At 43.4% G+C, this 19,176-nt stretch overlaps 1 protein-coding gene across 1 annotated transcript in view; it reads left to right on the top strand.

Annotated features, from left to right (window-relative positions):
* The window catches only part of LOC146780157 (hydroperoxide isomerase ALOXE3-like), a 401,982-nt gene that overhangs the window by 210,578 nt on the left and 172,228 nt on the right, over positions 1 to 19,176 (top strand). The window contains exon 6 of the mRNA XM_085639147.1: positions 166 to 338. Within this exon, the coding sequence (XP_085495273.1) occupies positions 166 to 338 (173 nt within the window). The remainder of the gene's footprint in view (positions 1 to 165; positions 339 to 19,176) is intronic.

Raw genomic sequence — 19,176 nt, 5'->3', positions numbered from 1 at the left:
TAAGTGCTAAGTGGGCAAACCACAAAAGTAGGGCTGCAGATTCTGAAGTGATAAATGAGAAAACTCGATCTTCTTCTTAATGAACACAAAACGCACAAAGGATAAAGATTATTATTGCCTAGGTAGAGTAATCTTATCAACATTCCTGTGCTCTCTGTCTCATAGAGTATGTGTCAAAACACTGGAAAGAAGATGCATTCTTTGGGTACCAGTTCCTCAATGGTGTGGATCCCATGCTGATCAAGAGGTGCAACAAAATCCCAGACAACTTCCCAGTGACGGACAGCATGGTGGATAGCATCCTAGGGCCGAAGACCACCCTTGAAATGGAGATGCAGGTATGTACATTTGATATTTGTTCAAAGGCCCAAATACTGTTGTGGATCTAAAATGGGTTCCCCTGGAGGATCATAAGGCTCTTTATTTATCTCCAAGTGTGGCTTCACAGTGAAGCTCTCTGCAACAGTTTTTGTTACTAGTTCTTGAAAATATTGATAAAGTAGGCTTTTGCACCACCCAGAGGAGTATTGATGTCTCTCCTCATGCTATTGGCTGTCATTCCTCCTTCTATGGAGTACATGCATAGCAATACACAAAGTACTACTCAAAAGTACATTGAATCATTTCACAACACACTATTTTTTGTATATCATATAAATATTGCATACATAAAGCAATTACTTTTTGTTTTCCTTATTCACTGCAGCCAACAGCACATGTAGCAGCAGGAGTGCAAGCTTCCTTTACATACATGCACACAAACACACACACAAAACAAGTACAGCACAGGCAATAACAGTGAAAGGTTATACCCACATACACACACCACATGCACAAGCAGTGGGCAGTGCAAATGACAAAATATTACTTTGGAACACTAAAAATTCCCACCACTCTCAGGACACCTAACATGTCAAAAAGCAGACCTTCTAGTTTTGCTGATGCTTGTTTACATGCTCATACCTCATATGCTATTGCCTTGACCGCACTTTCTAAGGGAGTTTCAGCCCATGGGAGTCTAGTGTATGATCACGCCGATTTCTGGGTGTGTATTGGTAATTTGAATATGTTGCATCCTTTTCAGCAAGCCCTTATCAGCACAAATGAGTGTTTAATCTTATCTGTTTTTTTAAGTTGCAATTACTATTAGTGTGGCATTGTAGTGCTGTTGCCTTGCTCAAGAGTAGTTCCAGGGCAGAACCATTTTGAGTGGTTTGAGAGGTGTCTAGGTGAGTGTTGTCCTTTTTGTTGACAGAGCTGTGTTGTGCATGAGGGCTGGATATATGTTCAGCTTATATTAAATTTGCTAAGAAGGCTAGTGTGGCAAAGATGGTTTTAAATCTGTATGCTGCACTTGTTTCTACAAAGATTATATTGGTGATTGGAGGGGTGTGCTGGTAGGACGCCCTGCGTGAGGATTTGGATCTTATACACAATCACTGAGCCTGTAATTCTGTTCCAACTATGCCTCGGTGGGGTTGTTGATGCTGCTAATCATGATAGCATTATAAAGAGCTTTAGATAAAATAGAGCTAGAAGTCCATACATAACCTACGCTTTAGTGGCATTCTGAACGTATATTGGTCAGATTCCTCGGTTTCACCTTTCTAGAGTTGGATGTGAGTAGATCAGATTGTGGAAGAAACTTTAAAATGCCCTTTTGGAAGGTGTGGGGTTAAATATGCTTGCAAAGACTGAAATAGGATTTCCAAAAGAGAACTAAAAAAAGATGGACAAAGCCATACTACAGGTGCACTTTCCTCTCCAGATTCAAGGCTCATCCTTCAAACTGCCTCAGTGTGTTTCAGGAGTGTTGTCATGGGTCAGGCAATGTAAATTTCTTAATGTTAATGAACCATCGAACAGGCATTTTTAGATAACTCTATAGTCATTAGGAAGAATACCAGTGCCAAAAATGGAATAGGGTGTTGTTCAGCCTGGTGAAGTATATGTTTAGTGATGGAGAGTCTTTATAAAAGGGGCAAGTGCCAGCAAGCAATTCTAAAACTTTACATGAATCACAACTAATGTGTAAAGTTAGAGTGGCACAACAGGGGTGGCACAATCAACCAATATCACATGTGAGCATGCAGACCTGAGTCTGTTTCAGAATTAGATACTACTGGGTTACGCAAGAATCATCCTAGAAAGGGGGGGAGCCAGCATATATGTTTTATGACCCTTTGTCTCATGGGTGCCCTTTAATGCCATGTGATATCAGATAGCAAGATTCTTATGGTTGTCCACTCTTCTTCACACACAAAGCATTGAAGGTGGCAGGCTCTGTATTCTGATGTACGGGTATCCTCTTATCAGCTAGCCCTAGAGGTAAAAAGCCCTCTAGTCCTCTGCCACACTTCGTTTTTAATCACTGCTTTATTTGAGCCGGTGGTTTCCAGTGCTCAGCACTTAATTATCACACCGGCGCTTTTCATGTATTCCTTTAAGGACAGTTATGGTAGGCAAAGGACATTTAGTGATTTGCCCAGAATCACAGGATGTTGAGCCGACGCAGAGACTCGAGTCTGGTTCCAAAGCTCCGAAGTTGGCAGCTCCGGCAATTAGGACACATCCTATCCCCACTTTCATGATTAGTAGTTGGTTCTGTTTTAGGCAGCACTAACAGGAGAAATGGGCTGGTGCACGCTGACTCTTGATGAGAGTCCTGGCACTTATGTTTTTTGCCAATAAGCCACTGGTGTTAATTCCTTCTTCAAAATGGCAGATTCTGTAACAACATCCGTTATCAAACCTTTGTGACATTCATACTGGGACTGAACATGCTCTATTTTGTTGTCCCGGTCCTCTGAACTACCTAGCCATAGGGGTAAATCTGTGTTAAATCTTTACATATGTGTTAGACAGTCTATCTCCAGAGGTGAAAGATTCTCTTTCATTGGGCATACTCTTCAACCAATCAAATGCTAGCATTGCCAGGTCTGTATTCTTTCCCCAATTTCCTGATACAATCTAGCTTTAAATGTCATAAGCATTGTTTCTCTATAGAAGTCTATACATTTGTAAGCACTAGATGTGATAGTTTCTATATTAATTTGCCATTTCACTCATCCAAATAGCACTTCATGTGCTGGATCGCTATCCCTGTACCATTTCACAATGCTTAAAGGAAATACGCAGAGGTACTAATAAAAGTCTTATGTTTAAAGTAAGCTCTTTAATAGTCCTCCAGTGTGTCATTCAAAGATGCTTCTTGTAAAAGACAGCTGTGTCAATTAAATCTTCATTTAATCATTCAATGACAATTCATTGATGAACATACATCTAACGTGTTTCGCTCCGCACAGGGAGCGCTTCTTCCACTTTAAATAAAACAAGTATATATTTCATAAATTCGTTGTTAAAAACACATACATATGAATGAATGAATGAATAGTACTAATAGAGTGCATGGCTACCAGAGGCCTCCCTGCGCTAGAGACAAGCCACCAGACACTCAAGCAATCAGACAGTTCCGGAGAACAGCAGGGTCTTCAGTTGTTTGCGAAAAGTGAGATGATTGGTCTCAAGTCGGATGTGATCTGGGAGCTGATTCCAGCCTTTAGCCGCAATGAGGGAAAAAAGACGTCCCCCACTCCGAGCTCGATATAGTCTGGGAACTATAGCTAGATCTTTTTTCTCAGAGCGTAAAGATCTGTTTGGGAGGTACGGGGAAATAATGGATCGAAGGATTGGCGGGGCCTTAGCTGAGAGTACCTTAAACTGAATTCTCTCAGCCACCGGGAGTCAATGCAGGGATTTGATGTGAGATTTAGCTGATTCCTGCCAATGAACCTGCAGCAGCAATCGGGCCGCACAGTTTTGAACTGTTTGTAATTTTTTAATGGTTGTGGATGGAGACCCTAAATAAAGCACATTGGCATAATCAAGCCTTGAGAAAATCAGGGCTTGCACCAAAAGCTTCCTGGCAACGAATGGCAAAAGTGGAAGGACTTTTATGATCATTTTCAGAATACCATAGCAGGTACCTGCCACCCTGCGTGCCTGTTCCTTAAAATTCAGGCAATGATCCAGCCACACCCCGAGACTTTTTATTTGAGTTTTAGGGGTAGGCAAGACCCCTAAACATTTCGGCCAGAGAGTGTTGATGTCCATATTAATAGTTTTACCCAAGAGCATCAACTCGGTTTTGGCCGCATTCAATTTTAGGAAGGAAATATCCATTCAAACGGAGATCCCCTCCAAGCAGCTGGCCAAGTTGCTCTTAGCATTATCCAAGCTATTGAGGGACACAATCAGCTGAGTATCATCAGCATAAGTAATAATGTTAACCCCAAAGGGTTTGACCACCTCGGCCAATGGGCGCAGATAGACATTAAAGAGTGTAGGGCTCAGTGAAGAGCCCTGCGGCACTCCACATCGTAGTGGCATTATTTCAGAGCTAGTGCTACCCTCAAAGACCTGAAAATACTTGTCTGTCAGGAAAGATTCAAGCCATTTAAGTATGATTCCTGACACCCCAACCTCTCTAAGTGTAGTAATCAGAAGTTGGTGGTTAACAGTGTTGAATGCCGCACTGAGATCGAGCAATATAATAGCTGCAGACCCGCCACTGTCTACAATTTTCCTGGCTTCTTCGACCACAGGTAGCAAGGCTGTCTCTGTGCCTTTTTGGGGTCTAAACCCCGTTTGGGAAGGGTGTAGACATTCACACCCCTCCAAAAATGTGGAGAGAACAAGATTAACATATTTTTTACATATCTTTGTGATCCCTGGTAAGAGTGAGATTGGCCGATAATTGGCAAACACTTCAGGGTCCAGGGAAGGTTTCTTCAGTAATGTTCTGACCATAGCTCGCTTCCATAAGGATGGCACAATTCCAGAGGACAGCGAACTGTTAATAAGCTCCAAAATATTTGGTGCGACAGAGTCAGAAACCCGATTGAGAGTCACAGGAGATGCTGCATCTCTTGGAGAGCCAGATTTCAACTGCTCCATGTAGGTTTTTAAGGGAATTTATATCCATATGAGGGATGGTCTCAATGAGGGGCTCTGGCAATCGGGGCTCTGCCTCTGCAGGGGTCATTGCTGAGGTCAATAGAGGAGTAAAGGTGGAGTAGATGTCATCAATTTCCTTATGAAAAAATTCTGCCAGCCTTGTACACCGTCCTAAGATGTCCTCTGATGGCAGTGGAGGCGCAGGGGGTTTGATAAGGGATTTCATAATTTTAAAAATTTCCCTGGGGGAGTATGACGCGGAGATAATCTTTCCTCCGTAATACTCAGCTTGGGCATTTTTAATTCCTGCTTTATAGACTTTAATAGCTTCTCTGTATTTAATTTTCTCCGCACTTGAAAAATCCCTCCTCCAACGTCTCTCCTGGCATTTACATAATTGTTTCTGTTCTCTGAGTTTGGGGGAATACCATGCTACAGAGAGCCCATCTTTTTTTCTAGTCATCCAGCTTTCCGGGATAAGTGTATCTAAGGATGATTCCAGCCATAGATTAACTATGTGGATCATCCTCCAAAACCGCTCTGGAGTTGTCAAGGGCGGATGCCCAAGATTCAACAGAAAGTTTAGACCAGTTTCGGCACCATGTTTTTCCCTTTTCCCGTGGCTGGCTGCCCTCCTGGTTTGTCCAAACAAAAGGGACCAGATAATGGTCTGACCAAGGCAAGGGGGTATGATTTCCTACCACAAGACTGTCAATGTTGGAAAAAAGTGGGTCGAGGAGGTGGCCTTTCTGATGGGTAGGGGCGAGCACTTTCAGTGTGAGTGTCAGAGCACCCAGATTGTCTATGATTGCCTCAGCATCTGCAGAAGAGGATAGATCCAAATGAATATTGAGGTCACCCAAAACAGAGAAATTAGAAAAAGAGCTGACTGCTTTAGCTAAAATATCCGAGAGCTCCCTAATAAAGAGGCCCGTTGGGCCCGCGGGCGATAAATGAGGACTCCAGAAAAAGTGCATGTAGGTGAAAAGCCAAGTGAAAAAAGCGAGCTTTCACAGTCTGGGATCAGGCCAGGTGTAATCCGACAGTTGAATTTGTCTTTAAAAATAATAGCCAGGCCCCCTCCTCTGCTCCCTTCCCGGTCCTGTCTCTGAATCACATATCCAGGGGGCAGGGCTTGTACTACCGCTGGATCAGATACACTTGAGAGCCAAGTTTCTGTAAGAAACAAGGCATCTAAATCATGTTTCTTAAGGAGCAGGCAAAGTTCTATGGTGTGTCTAGGTAGTGAGCGGCAGTTTAAAAGAGCCATCCTGAAAGTCGTTAAGAGTGGCAGGCATTTCTCCCCAGCGGGCGTACGCCAAGAATCTAAATCAAAGCCGCACCGGGGACATTTATGACAGTCCTTAGCTAACCTCTGTGAGCAGTTACGGGGTGACATATCTCTAAACTGATATAACTGCTCAAAGGTGTAGAAAATTCTACCTCCTATTGAACGGCCAAGAGTCCTGGCCCCTGGGCCCGGTCGTGCGCGGACGGGCGCAGACGGGCTTGCCTTAGGCGCGCCTTCGACGCCCCAGCGGCACGGCCGCGTCATCCGCCTCTTTTGAGGAGAGATGAATGTAGGGGCCCGCGCAGCTAGACTCAAGATTGAGTACAATTTTAAAAAGATCCCAACACAACTTAATTCCTCAGTTCAGAGTAAATAGCAGCAAATTCAGTAATTAATTGCAGCATAAAAGCGTATTTATTTTTTAAAACCCCCAAATTGTTCCCCAGAGCGTATTTTTAAGCAACACAGATCGTTCACCAGAGCAGCACAACCGATGCCTGCGCCGATCCGCTAATGATCGGAGAAGGCTGTATCTCGTAGAGTGACCACGTCATCCGCCTCTTTTGAGGAGAGATGAACGTAGGGGCCCGCGCAGCTAGACTGCTAAACCCGCTTTCAATGCGTGACTGATCGTCCCCCCCGGGCATTCAACTGAGCTCCTTCCCGCCTCCCGTGCAAATAAGCAAAACAAGATTGAGTACAATTTTAAAAAGATCCCAACACAACTTAATTCCTCAGTTCAGAGTAAATAGCAGCAAATTCAGTAATTAATGGCAGCATAAAAACGTATTTTTTTTTAAAACCCCCCAAATTGTTCCCCAGAGCGTATTTTTAATCAACACAGATCGTTCACCAGAGCAGCACAACCGATGCCTGCGCCGATCCGCTAATGATCGGAGAAGGCTGTATCTTTGTACAATACAAAAACTGAAAAGAGACACTAAAAGCATGTCTCAAATATATCAAACTATTATTTGACCATGCAATGGTAATCAAAATAGAGACAGAATACTGTAGAATCGACACAACAATCCATTCTCCTAATATGTGCATGAAAATGTTTTCATAATCCAGATTATATATTAAAGAGGTATATTCATTGTATGCATCTGAGACAGAGAAACAAGACAGGGAAAAGATAGCAATCCCAATATTAACAACGTATTTCGCAAAATAGTCAAATCTAGAATATATTTTACATAAATATTCTTACTCACTTACACACAAGTGAGGTGCAATATTACATAGGGCCATATGTATGAAGGCAATTTTGCAATCGCAAATGCCGAAATTCACAGAATTTTGGCGTTTGCGATCGCAAAACAGCAGTGTCATATGTATGACACAAACCACCCCTCACAAAATAAGGAATCGCAACTTTTGTGATTCCCTATTTTGCAATTGCATTTAAGGAATCGCAAATTGCGATTCCTTAAAAACAATGTAAAAAGCAAAGAAAAAGTGCAATTTGGACTTGAGGAATCGCAAATTACCACCAACTTCAAGTTGGTGGTAATTTGCGATTTCTTTAAAAAATGCACTTTTATTCATTTTTAAAAATTGCCATGTGACTCACATAAATGTGTGCCACATCTGCACCCATGCTCATTTCAGGGGTGCAACAGGGTGTGCTTTTGAGACCCTGGCACCCGTGAAATTGCATTCGCAATTTGCGATTCTCTAATTGAGAATTGCAAATTGAGAATGTCTTCCCATTCATCCCTATGGGATTCTAGGCCCATAGGAATGAATGGGGAGGTATTCCTTAATTGCGAATCGCAATTTGCGATTCGCAATTAAGGAATATGTAGGATTCGCAAAATTTATTGCAAATCCTACATACATAGGGTTTTGCGATTCACAAAAAATAGCTATTTGAGAATCGCAAATGGGCATTATTATACATATGTCTCAATATCTATTCTCTATGTGACAAACAACTCCATCTTCCATTCTATAACCAAATTAAGCACCAACATCCTAATGATTTTACACCTTTATATGGTCATTCCTTCAGTTCAGTCTCACTTACGCTTTTACAATTCGTATTTTTAAATAGGTCATACTGTAAAGCCTTATGTATCATAATTTAAACACCGACATCAACTAAATATTAGGTGATTAACCAAAGCATGTGTATACATTCTGCCAATTGAATAGACATATTTCCCAAAAATATAATCTGGATATTCTTACCTAATGACAACCGTAACTGTAACAGGCATAACACTGACGCCATGAGCCATGTTTTCAAGTATAGAGTGTGCATTTGTCTGTGAAATAAGAATTACAAAACTTATTTTTGCTTTTTAATCTGCATGCAACATGAAAACACCCACACACAAATAGTCACAATTTAGCAGCTGGCAAATTAATTTTTTGTGATAATCCATTAACATATAATTGTGCCAAGCATCAAACATTTTCATAATCAATATTTAAAATTAATTATGTCTATTGGGCATCCAAAATAAGGGTGGTCCGCTGCCTTGTTTCATGAACCCCAATGCTATGTTATCCACACTGGCACGGCCTGACCTCACACACATGAGATGGATGGGCAAGGAGCAGCCAAATAGGTCCTCTCCTTTCCATCTTTTACAGCTCCTAGACCATATATTAGAACCTGGAAAATGGCCACTATATTGGCCAAATCATTTGCTCCCTCACATACTAACACTATAAGGACACTCTCACAATCAAAATGGAGAATACCTTATCATAATAAGTCTAAAACACCAACTCAAGATATGAAATCTAAAAGACACATTCAAGAAGCACCAAAATAAAATCATGTCTTATTGTATATATTAGATTTCTACTTACATCAAATGTTTTAAATGATGGTTGCCAAACTGGTGAACCTGAAATCACTAGAGGTGGGCGAGCCTCTGGGAGCTCAGGTCAGGCTCGATCCTGAAGCCTGGCTCCGGGTCAGCTCAAGGTTGTTTTGGAACCTCGAGACAATAACGACCCAAGCTTTCAAGTGGCTTCTGCCACCATCCTTCCTCTTCCCAGGATCTGGCTTTAGAGCAAGAGCTTCCAACTTGGGAACTGGTAAATCAGGTTTAGGTCTTAGCATCGGCTCAACATCCTGTGATTCTGAGCGAATTACTTAATCTCCCTTTGGCCCAAAAAAATTAAAAATGAACGGGACCATGTGTAATGTAATTGTTACTCAAGTAAAGTGTTAACATTTCTTCAGGTCGAGTTTGCACTATAAAACAACAACTAACAAATGCAGAATGCGGTCAAAACATAGGGCCTGAGATATATGTTGGTGGTGTGTAACTTCTGTCGCAGTGGCAATGAGGTATACACAATGCCAACATGAAGGCTTGTTAGCCCAATAAAAATGTGGGCAGGCCTTTGTATTGACTACAACAGTGACTACTCTGTCACAACACAGTCAAACCTCGGAGTGAGTCAAACAATGGAGTGAGGGCTCTCGGAGAAATGGCTACATGTCTGCCCACCCAATCAGGATGGGCAGATAGGTAGCCATTTTTTTACTGTCTGTCACTGGCAAGCAAACCCTGGCTGTGAGGGACAGTAAAATAATGCTCCCCTCCATCATGGGAGATGACTTTCTTGGCAAGACAAGCCTTACTTTGTAGAATACGGTTTGGTGCAGGGTTGCCCCATCGAGGTGCAGACTTAAACCACACTGAGGATTGTATTGACAGGAACGCCATCACTGCGGTTCCTGTCACTGCTTTATAAAAGACCGCCAGCTTCGAGATCATTTATAAATTCGGCGGTTGGGACCTCCACCAGGGCAACAGAGGTATTTACTCCGCCACCCTGGCAGAACAACGGCCCAACTGCCAAAATATTTGTGCGGCCCATAGTGTTAACATAAAAAAGGAAAGACCAATAGATACCCATTTAGGGGCTGATTTGTACAAAGTGAAACCAGAAAAAATTGATAAATTGCAGTTTCCCTGCTGAAATTGTGTGATCTTAGGCAAGTATTTTATTTCACCAAAACTCCTCTTGCCCCATTATTGCTTATGAAAACACTTTTAAATATGTGAGTTCAAAAACCTATTGTGTTTGATTTTATAGACTAAAATGTTGCTCTATAATAATCTTGGTCATTTACAGGGTTTACATTACAACATTTTTACTTCTTGATTCACTAATGGTTCATCTTTAAAAACTATCAATTTAAATAAGTACTTCTCTGTGCAGGGATATAATGTGACATATTAATGTCAAAGCTTCCAGACACTGAAGAAATACACTTTTGTTTAAATTTTGAAGGGACCTTATCAGATTGTATGCGATACTTCTTGTATGATTTACATAGAAAACATGTTCAGGGCTCTGCTCTGGCTCGACTATCCATCTTTAATTTGTTGGCTCATCCACCTGTTGAAATGAACAGCCAAGACGACTCACAAATCCAATATATCAGACTATCAATACTTTCCAACCTCGTCTGGATCTAACTTGGTTGACAATGCTATGCACACATCTACAGTTATGTTATGTTAATAGATTTTATAAAGTGCGACAGCTACCCCAGCAAAGAGGCGTCCTGGCGCTGACAGCAATGAGGTGGACAAGATCAAGGAAGGACCCCAGGGAGACCTACGAAGTGGGAAAGAGAAAGGTTTTTATGGCTTTCCTGAATTCTAGATAATTGTTCAGACCACGAATGTGGGCAGGCAGTGTGTTCCAAAGAAGGGTTGCTCTGTGCCGGAAAGAACGACCTCCGGCGCGAACCCTCCTAACCCGGGTAACCACCACCAGGTGTTGTCCCATGGAACGGAGCTGGGGAGAAGGAACATAGGGTAAAAGCAGGTCGGCCAGAATACCAGGAGAGGCAGATTTCAGGACTTTGAAGGCTATACAGAGAGCCTTGAACTGAATCCACCTGGCCATCGGAAGCCAGTGGAGATGACGAATAGTGTTAGTCACCGAGCAGGTTCTGCGCAAACCGAGGAGAGATCTTGCATCCACATTCTGTACTCTCTGTAGCCTATGTATTTCTGTCTTGTTTGCTCCCAGATACAGTGTGCTAGCGTAGTCACGTCTAGACATGATCAAGGCTTGAATGATGATCTGCCTGATAGGGGCATCAAAGAAGCCCAGGATGGGTTTGAATCCTCGCAACAGCCCGAAACAGGTTCCAGATAGCTTTTTAGTTTGGGACTGGAAGTTGAGGGAAGCATCCATCCAGACTCCTAAGTTCTTCACTGCCTGCTTGGGGGAGGGCGCAGTGCCTAGGCTCTTAGGCCACCAGAGCTCGTTCCATAGACCATGGTCCTTTCCCACCAACAACACCTCCGACTTGTTAGCACTAAGTTGGAGACAGTTGGCAGTCATCCACTCGGCAACTGCCGAAAAATAACTTTGAAACTTAAGAGCGTCCTGCTTAAACTCGCTCGAGAGAGCCACCACCAGCTGTGTGTCGTCGGCATAGGCGACCATGGTCAGCCCTCTGCTCTTGGCTACTACAGCCAGCGGTTGTACGTATAGATTGAAAAGCAGAGGGCTCAGGGAGGAGCCCTGTGGTACCCCTTGCTTGATGGCAAAGATGCCAGAGGCAAAGGAGGGAGCTATCACCTGAAACATCCTATCAGCAAGGAATGAGGCGAGCCACTTAAGGGCTGAGCCTACAATTCCAGCATCTTCTAAGCGTCGCAAGAATGGCGTGGGACACAGTATCAAATACGGCACTGAGATCCAGAAGGATCATTGCCGATGTCTGCCCTGCATCCAAAGCTGTCCAAAGATGTTCTTTCACAGCCAGGAGCGCCAACTCTGTGCTGTGGCCAGGGCGAAATCCATTTTGGGAAGGGTCTAAACTGTTGTTGGAGTTCAGGTGGTCCTTGAGGAGGGAGTTGATATAAGCCTCCGTGATATTTGCGGCCCAAGGTAGCAGATAAATCGGCCGAAAGTTTTCTGGGTTTTTTGGGTCTAAGGAGGGTTTTTTAAGCAGCGGTTTCACCCTGGCCTGTTTGCAAGCTGTAGGCGTGATCGCTGTACTAAGAGACCCATCGATCACCTGTCCTAAGGGAAGTGAGATAGTGGATAACATTTTCCGGAATTGGTCAGGTTTCAGTGGATCGGTAGGAGAGCCTGACTTGATTTTGGACCATAGGGCAAGTAATTAAACCGGAGGGATAGGAGGAAATACATCTAATGTGACGTTGATGTAGTGACAGGATACCTCAAGAGGTCCAAAGGGAAGCACTTGTAAATGTCTTCTACCTTCTTGACAAAGAAGGTGGCGAGCTCTTCACACTGCTGATCAAAGAGGTGATCAGTGGACCTGCGGCGCCTTTCTGAGTTTTAAGAAAAAGAAGAGGTAAGGCCCTGAAAGGACAGATACCAGGAAGGGCCGTATTTGATAAGTACAACAAAGGGGGGAACCTGGTATTCTGATTAGTTCATGCAGTTTCCTTACTACAAAAATCACACTGTATTATTTTAGGTGATTAGGTCATTTATTTAACCTTTCTTTTTATATAGCTTTAATCTTTTTGAAGGACTTCCATTCCTTCCAGTCGAACACATATCAAAAGACAATTCCAATATTTACAAACATCCACCAATTTGTTACAACATTTACCACAGTATACTTTACAATTGGTGAATGTTTGTAAATATTGGAATTGTCTTTTGATATGTATTCGACTGGAAGGAATGGGAGCCCTTCAAAAAGATAAAAGCTATATAAAAAGAAAGGTTAAATAAATGACCTAATCACCTAAAGTAATACAGTGTGATTTTTGTAGTAAGGAAACTGCATGAACTAATCAGAATACCAGGTTCCCCCCTTTGTTGTACTTTTCTGAGTTTCAAGGCATGAGACTATTGAAAAGATACTCTTCGCCGGGTTGGTACTCTCACTGATTTGCTGAGCATAGAATGCTTCGCGCTCAACTTGGATGGCCCTGTGATAGCTTCTCACGGCTACCCAGTAGTGATCCTTAGGGGCCAGGTCAAAATCCCTTCTCCAGATTCTCTCCAGCCTTTTACAGATTTTGCGCAGTTCAGCTAATTTAGTGTTGAGCCATGGGTTGGATTTTGATTTGCGATTCGTAGACAACTTAGCTGGCATCAGGCTATCCAACGGCTGGTTAATCCAATCGGTAAAGACTGAATTAACTTTATTGGGCTCAGCCGGTAGAACTGGGATGGTAGCGAAGAGGTGGGTTTGGAATTGGTCCCAGTTCAGTGCATGCCAAGGGCATTCGAGGGAGGGCGTATTGTCTAAATTACGTGCTGGTACGATGCCCTGAATGGACATGGGGACCAGATAGTGATCGGACCATCCTATCAGGACAGGGGGTCCGACAGTAAGGGAAGGTATATTTGTGAAAACTGGGCCAAACAGGAGGCCAGCCAAATGCGTAGGTCCTGAGACCCGTTGATCGAGCTGACAAGCTGCAAGATCGGCCACAAAATTAGCCACATCAGAGTCGGAGTGGTTATCCAAATGCAGGTTAAGAGCTCCTGTGACTGTAAAATTCGAGGCATTAACTGCCTAACCACAAACTGTCTCGATAAGAGCTTCCCTGAAGACTTTTGATGGACCCGGAGGTCGGTAAACTAGCAAGCTTTTCATAGTGTAATTAGGATTAAGGGTGATTTTAAAACTAGCGTATTCGCAGCCGGCGACGGGCTGCTTTATGAAGGTGCAAAGGTAGCCGGTTTTAACAATAACCACAATACCCTCATCTCGTTTCCCTATTGAGGGTGTATATGTTATAACCCTCCGGGAGTGCGAGCCCTGGCTCAGCGACCATGTCCTCTGAGAGCCAGGTCTCTGTGAGAAACAGGACGTCAGGGGACTCTGCTTCCAGAAGATCATGGATGTTGGCAAAGCGTTTGGCTAGGGAATGGCAGTTAAGATGGAGAATGGTCATGTTATTATTGGGTGGGGGGCGGCAGCGAGGAGTTGCCAGGATGACAAACGTGAAGCCACAACATTTGCAGCTGACAGGACAGGCTAGATTGTTTGCACCTGCCTACCCGCATCCTGATTGCTAACAGCTCGTTTCGGGCATTGGTGTACCTCATTTTATCAGAATTGACAGAATGTCTGGCGTTTGACAAAGGACTGGCATAGACGGGCACAGATGGGCTTGCCTTTGGCGTGCCGGTAGTGCACCCGCTGTTCGCATCTGCTGCGCTGCCGGGCTACCATGTAGTTTAATTAAGCCCCCGGTAGCGGAAGTGAGGGAAAAAGGGCGGCGCCACGTCTCTCCACACAATCAGCACAGGCTGCGGTGGACCGGGGACCGGCAGGGGCAAAGTGCAAATATGCAGTAAGTAGTTACAAAAGTTACAAGAATTGGTTTAGAAAATTAAAAACATAGTCAAAACGCGTAGCAGCACAACAATCAAAGGCTAAAAAGCACAGTGGTGACCTTGCCGTGCAGGCGCACTTTCACCTATCGCTGCGCGGCCGAGCTATCATGTAGTTTAAATAAGCCCCCGATAGCGGAAGTGAGGGAAAAAGGGTGGTGCCACGTCCCTCTACTCAATCAGCACATGCTGCGGTGGACTGGGGACCGCGGGGGAAAAGTGCAAAAATGCATTGAGTAGTTACAAAAATCCATGTTAATTTGTTGGCTCATCCACCTGTAGAAATGACCTGCCAAGATGACTCACAAATCCAATATATCAGACTATCAATACTTTCCAACCTCATCTGGATCTAACTGCGATGACAATGCTATGCACACATCTACTGTCTCCAATAGATACATCTTAACATTTATGTTGGATTACTGTTTGTAACCTTAAGGAGATGACTAAGAGTTAGTTCAGCTGTATTCCAATACAATATTCATTACTCGGCTTACATATCTACAATATAACAGTGCCGGGCATCTTCAACAAGAAGAAATTGCTGCTGTCCAGAGGGGAAGAGGGAGCATGGATCACCTAATCATTGAGTCACCTGCACACATAGTTGGACTCCTGAACACTTGCTGCCATGCAAGAGGTGAACACTATGTTAGAACCGCTTTTTATTCCTATATGAACCAATAGAAAGCAGTCCCAACCTTTCATCTCAATTCTCAAAAGAGTTGTCACTATTTTGTAGTATATAGAAAGGCAAAAACCTACTCACATAGGCGGGTATTAACCCTCATATTCTAAGGATCGTATCAATCGTGTAGAGCATTGAAATGAAACCAACAACAAATCTGATATAGAACTAAATCTCATACTCTTGAACCCCTATATTAAAGAAGAAATAATTTACAGTGTTATAACCATTCCACATCATTCTGTATCCTCGAAAAACAGTTGTGCAAATATTCCCATAATGGCATCACCCATATGAAACCATTCCATAGTGTTTCAAAAAACATATATCACATAGCCAGTGTCAAAATGCAATTTTAAAGAATTAAAATGTACAGCAGCTAGAGGTCTTGGCCACATCTTACAATAACAGCAGATACGGCCATCTTAAATGTACCTTCTGCACACACATTTGCCTATTGTGTCAGACTAAACCTAAGCATCATCAGTCCTGCACAAAGTATTTCAAAAGTCCATACCGTTTTTACCTCTGTACACAAAATGTCTGGTAGGCTAATTGTTTATGAAAATTAAAATGTCTGGTGAAACTGACTAAGAATACATGGCATAGTATTGAACTACTCAACTAATTGAAGGTTACCTCCCCCATTACTTGTATTCCATTACTGTATTCTGTTGGCTGACAAATTGTCACCTAAGAATTTCCTGAGTGATTTTCCAGTCTCCACCCAACAACTGTCACACAATAAGTGAAACATGATAACCTAGTGTTCACTGAATAAGGCACACTCATTTAAGCACTGTAGGCTGTCCATACCACTCCAGCTCATCTAAGCAAAGACTTATCCCAACAGCATCATACAGAACCAAATCACCTATCACACTAACTGGAGCTACATATCTACCATGAAAACTGTATATTGGGGATAGGATAAGTTGATTACATATCTCTTAACCAATATTTCAAATTTCTTGCCACTGTAGTTACTTTGATAACCCATCCATTTTTAAAAGTCCTATCAGGGAATATATCATAACTGACTCAGTGAACGGAATAATATGAAGACCTTCTATGAAGTTAAGTTTCACAAAACAAACCAGCGATCATCCAGAACTTAAAGAATTGTGTGCTATTCATATGGAAAACATTGTAGTTCTTTGTCTGTATTTCACAATTTTTCAACTGCCCTTGACATATCCACTGTGCTTTAGCCTGTCATAGTCCAAAGCTTCGGTGTCCCCACTCTCTGATCTGGTTAGTCTTAAAGGTAGTACTGGCACTGAAAGTGACTTCATTACTAGGCTTGTACTAGTAACAACGACAAAATATTTACATATGGTGACTAGGTAATACCGTTTCATAATGCTTCAAATCTACAGAGAGCAGCCAAAAGCAGGAAGCAATATTTTACTTTATACATTTATTGTGATGGAGTGGGGAAATGTGAATCTTAATCTCTTGGTAAAATCATCAAACAGAACCTCCCACTTGTATGTACCTTTGTTTGTCAACTTGAAGCACTGAGAGGCAGCTAACATCAAATATACATTTCAGATACCATGAAACCAACAAGGTTTCAAAATAACGACAGAGAGGCCTGTGGCTGGAGCCCCCTGCAGTGATTGAAGATATCCCAGTGGGAGTAGGGCAGGACTAGAGGGATGGGTTCTGCAACCTGGGGAGATGGGTGCCATGGGGGTGCAGGGGCGGCCTGGGTGAGTCGGGCCTCTATCAGGGCAGATAGTCCGCTATCCTTATTCTCTTCCTGGGGTTACCGGGCGCGGGTGGGTGAGCGATTTTCAGTGAGCACAGCGCAACTCGGGGGAGTGGTGGGAGGGGGGGTGGAGATCCGAGAGCATACTATAGATCAAAGAATATGTTTGCTTTGTTTGTTTTGGGAGTTATGTTCTTTTTTAAAACAAGGGGGAAAACAACAAAAAAAATGAAAATTGTCCTTTGCGTTGTATTACCATGTCATTCTGTGTGGTAGCAGCTTCTGGGGTACAGAGTCCTGCTTATAATGTGCAAATGACAAATAAAACCTGTTGTTAAAAAAAAAAATAACGACAGAGAGAATGGACTTGAACAATAAACGTTTATTATCAAGTTATTAGTCAACTTACATTAGCAGGGTTGGCAATGATTTAAGAAAGATATCAATACAGCCAAAATGTCAATGTACTCAAGGACTCGGAATTTGAGTATTATGAAGAACATAAAGCCAACACTCAATAGCTAAAGACTGCAAAATGTCCTAATTTGGTGTCCCATAAAGAAAACTATCTTGTCTAAATTTAGTAATGAAAGTAAGTAAGGGCCATCAAAGGAGAAGAAGAAGAAACCGTCAGCATAATGTGAACCTCAGTAGACGTTCAGGGGAAATAAAAGAGTATTTAGCCTGATTAAGGTTCCAAAACATCAATATCTCTCTCCCACAGTCCAGAGCCAATCCCATGGCTGCATTGCTGGGAGTCAGTAAACCCCATAAATTCCTATCATCACACAATTTGGTACACACCTGCTTGCCCTTGAGCGGTGCATCTTCCTGGTACGCAGGGCACAGAAGGCTTCTTTCACCATCATCCCTTCATGTCTACTGCCAACTACCATTCTAAGGCCCCATTATCAGTCTAATGCACCACAATGAACCTTTTCTCTAACTAACAAGTAACCCAATAATGCACCCGCAGAGGAGAGAAAAGCAGCATATTGGCAAACGTTTAATATGTGCTATGTTCAGCTCAGACCTAACATCAAGCTAAGTTAACTCAAGAACCAAAAGGAGGCCTATTATGGTATCATTAATCGTAAGCAACAAACAATCATTGTTGAAGCGTACATATTCAATAAATGTGGATACATTGATTGAATACAATCACTGAAACAAAGCAGAATTGCTTTTGGGCAAAGGGAGCTGCATGTTTACAGCTCCCTTTGCACAAAAGCAAGGCCGGCTCCCGCAGGTGGCGGGGAGCCAGGAGGGACCATGGGGGCATTGGGGTCCCCCCGCCGTACCCAACGTGGGTCCAAGCCCCTGTAGATGGTGTCCCTGAAGCCAAAAATGGCCCGAGAGCGGAACCACTCGGCCCCCCTCCCTTTTTTATATATTATTTTTTTTTAAAGAAATACGACCAAACCCCGAGGATGGTGTCCCTAGAGCCACAATAGGGCTCTTGAGGGGGCTGGGTGGCCCCCCTCCAAATAAAAAAAAAGGCAGGGCAAGCCCCGGGCGATGGAATGGCCGGGGCCAAAAATGGCACAGGCAAGTGGGGCCATGCAGCCCCTGTTCTATAAAAATATATTGCCTGGCCCCGGGGGATGGGGACCTGGGCCGTAATCAGCCTCAGGAGGGAGGCCGTACACACCTCTTCCTTTTCAATTATTTTTTATTTTTTGGGCTCAGGCCCTGGGGGATGGGGTCCCCGGGACTCAAAAGGGTTAAAAATAAAAAGCAAATCAGCAACTCGCCGGAGGCCCCGTCCCCTACGTGCACCACTCTGCAAACGTGCCTCCTGATGCATTCGGGATGGGGGATTAAGCCCCCTTCAATCCTAAGAGTCCTTAGGGGCCAACTAGCCCACCAGGTACCTCCAGTAAGCCCCACACAGTGGGATTGCTGAGAGGTTGTCCGAGACCACACCCCTTTTTACAACAATCTGCAAACACGCCTCTTGGCGCACTGCTGGTGGGGCGATGAGGTCCCCTTCTGTCCTGAGGACTAAAGTGGACTTAATCCCCCAAGCATTAGTGTGCCAGGAGGCACATTTGCAGAGTGGTGTAAAAAGGGGGAGTAGCCTCTGACCACTCTCAGCAATCCATCAGTGTGGGGCTTACTGGAGGGAACAGGAGGGCTAGTTGAGCCCCAGGAACTCTCAGAAGGCAAGGGGACTTCATCCCCCAACCAAGAGTGCAA

This window comes from Triturus cristatus, chromosome 12 (assembly GCF_964204655.1).
Source record: "Triturus cristatus chromosome 12, aTriCri1.1, whole genome shotgun sequence".
Lineage (NCBI taxonomy): Eukaryota > Metazoa > Chordata > Amphibia > Caudata > Salamandridae > Triturus > Triturus cristatus.
This window is presented reverse-complemented; position numbering and strand designations above follow the sequence as displayed.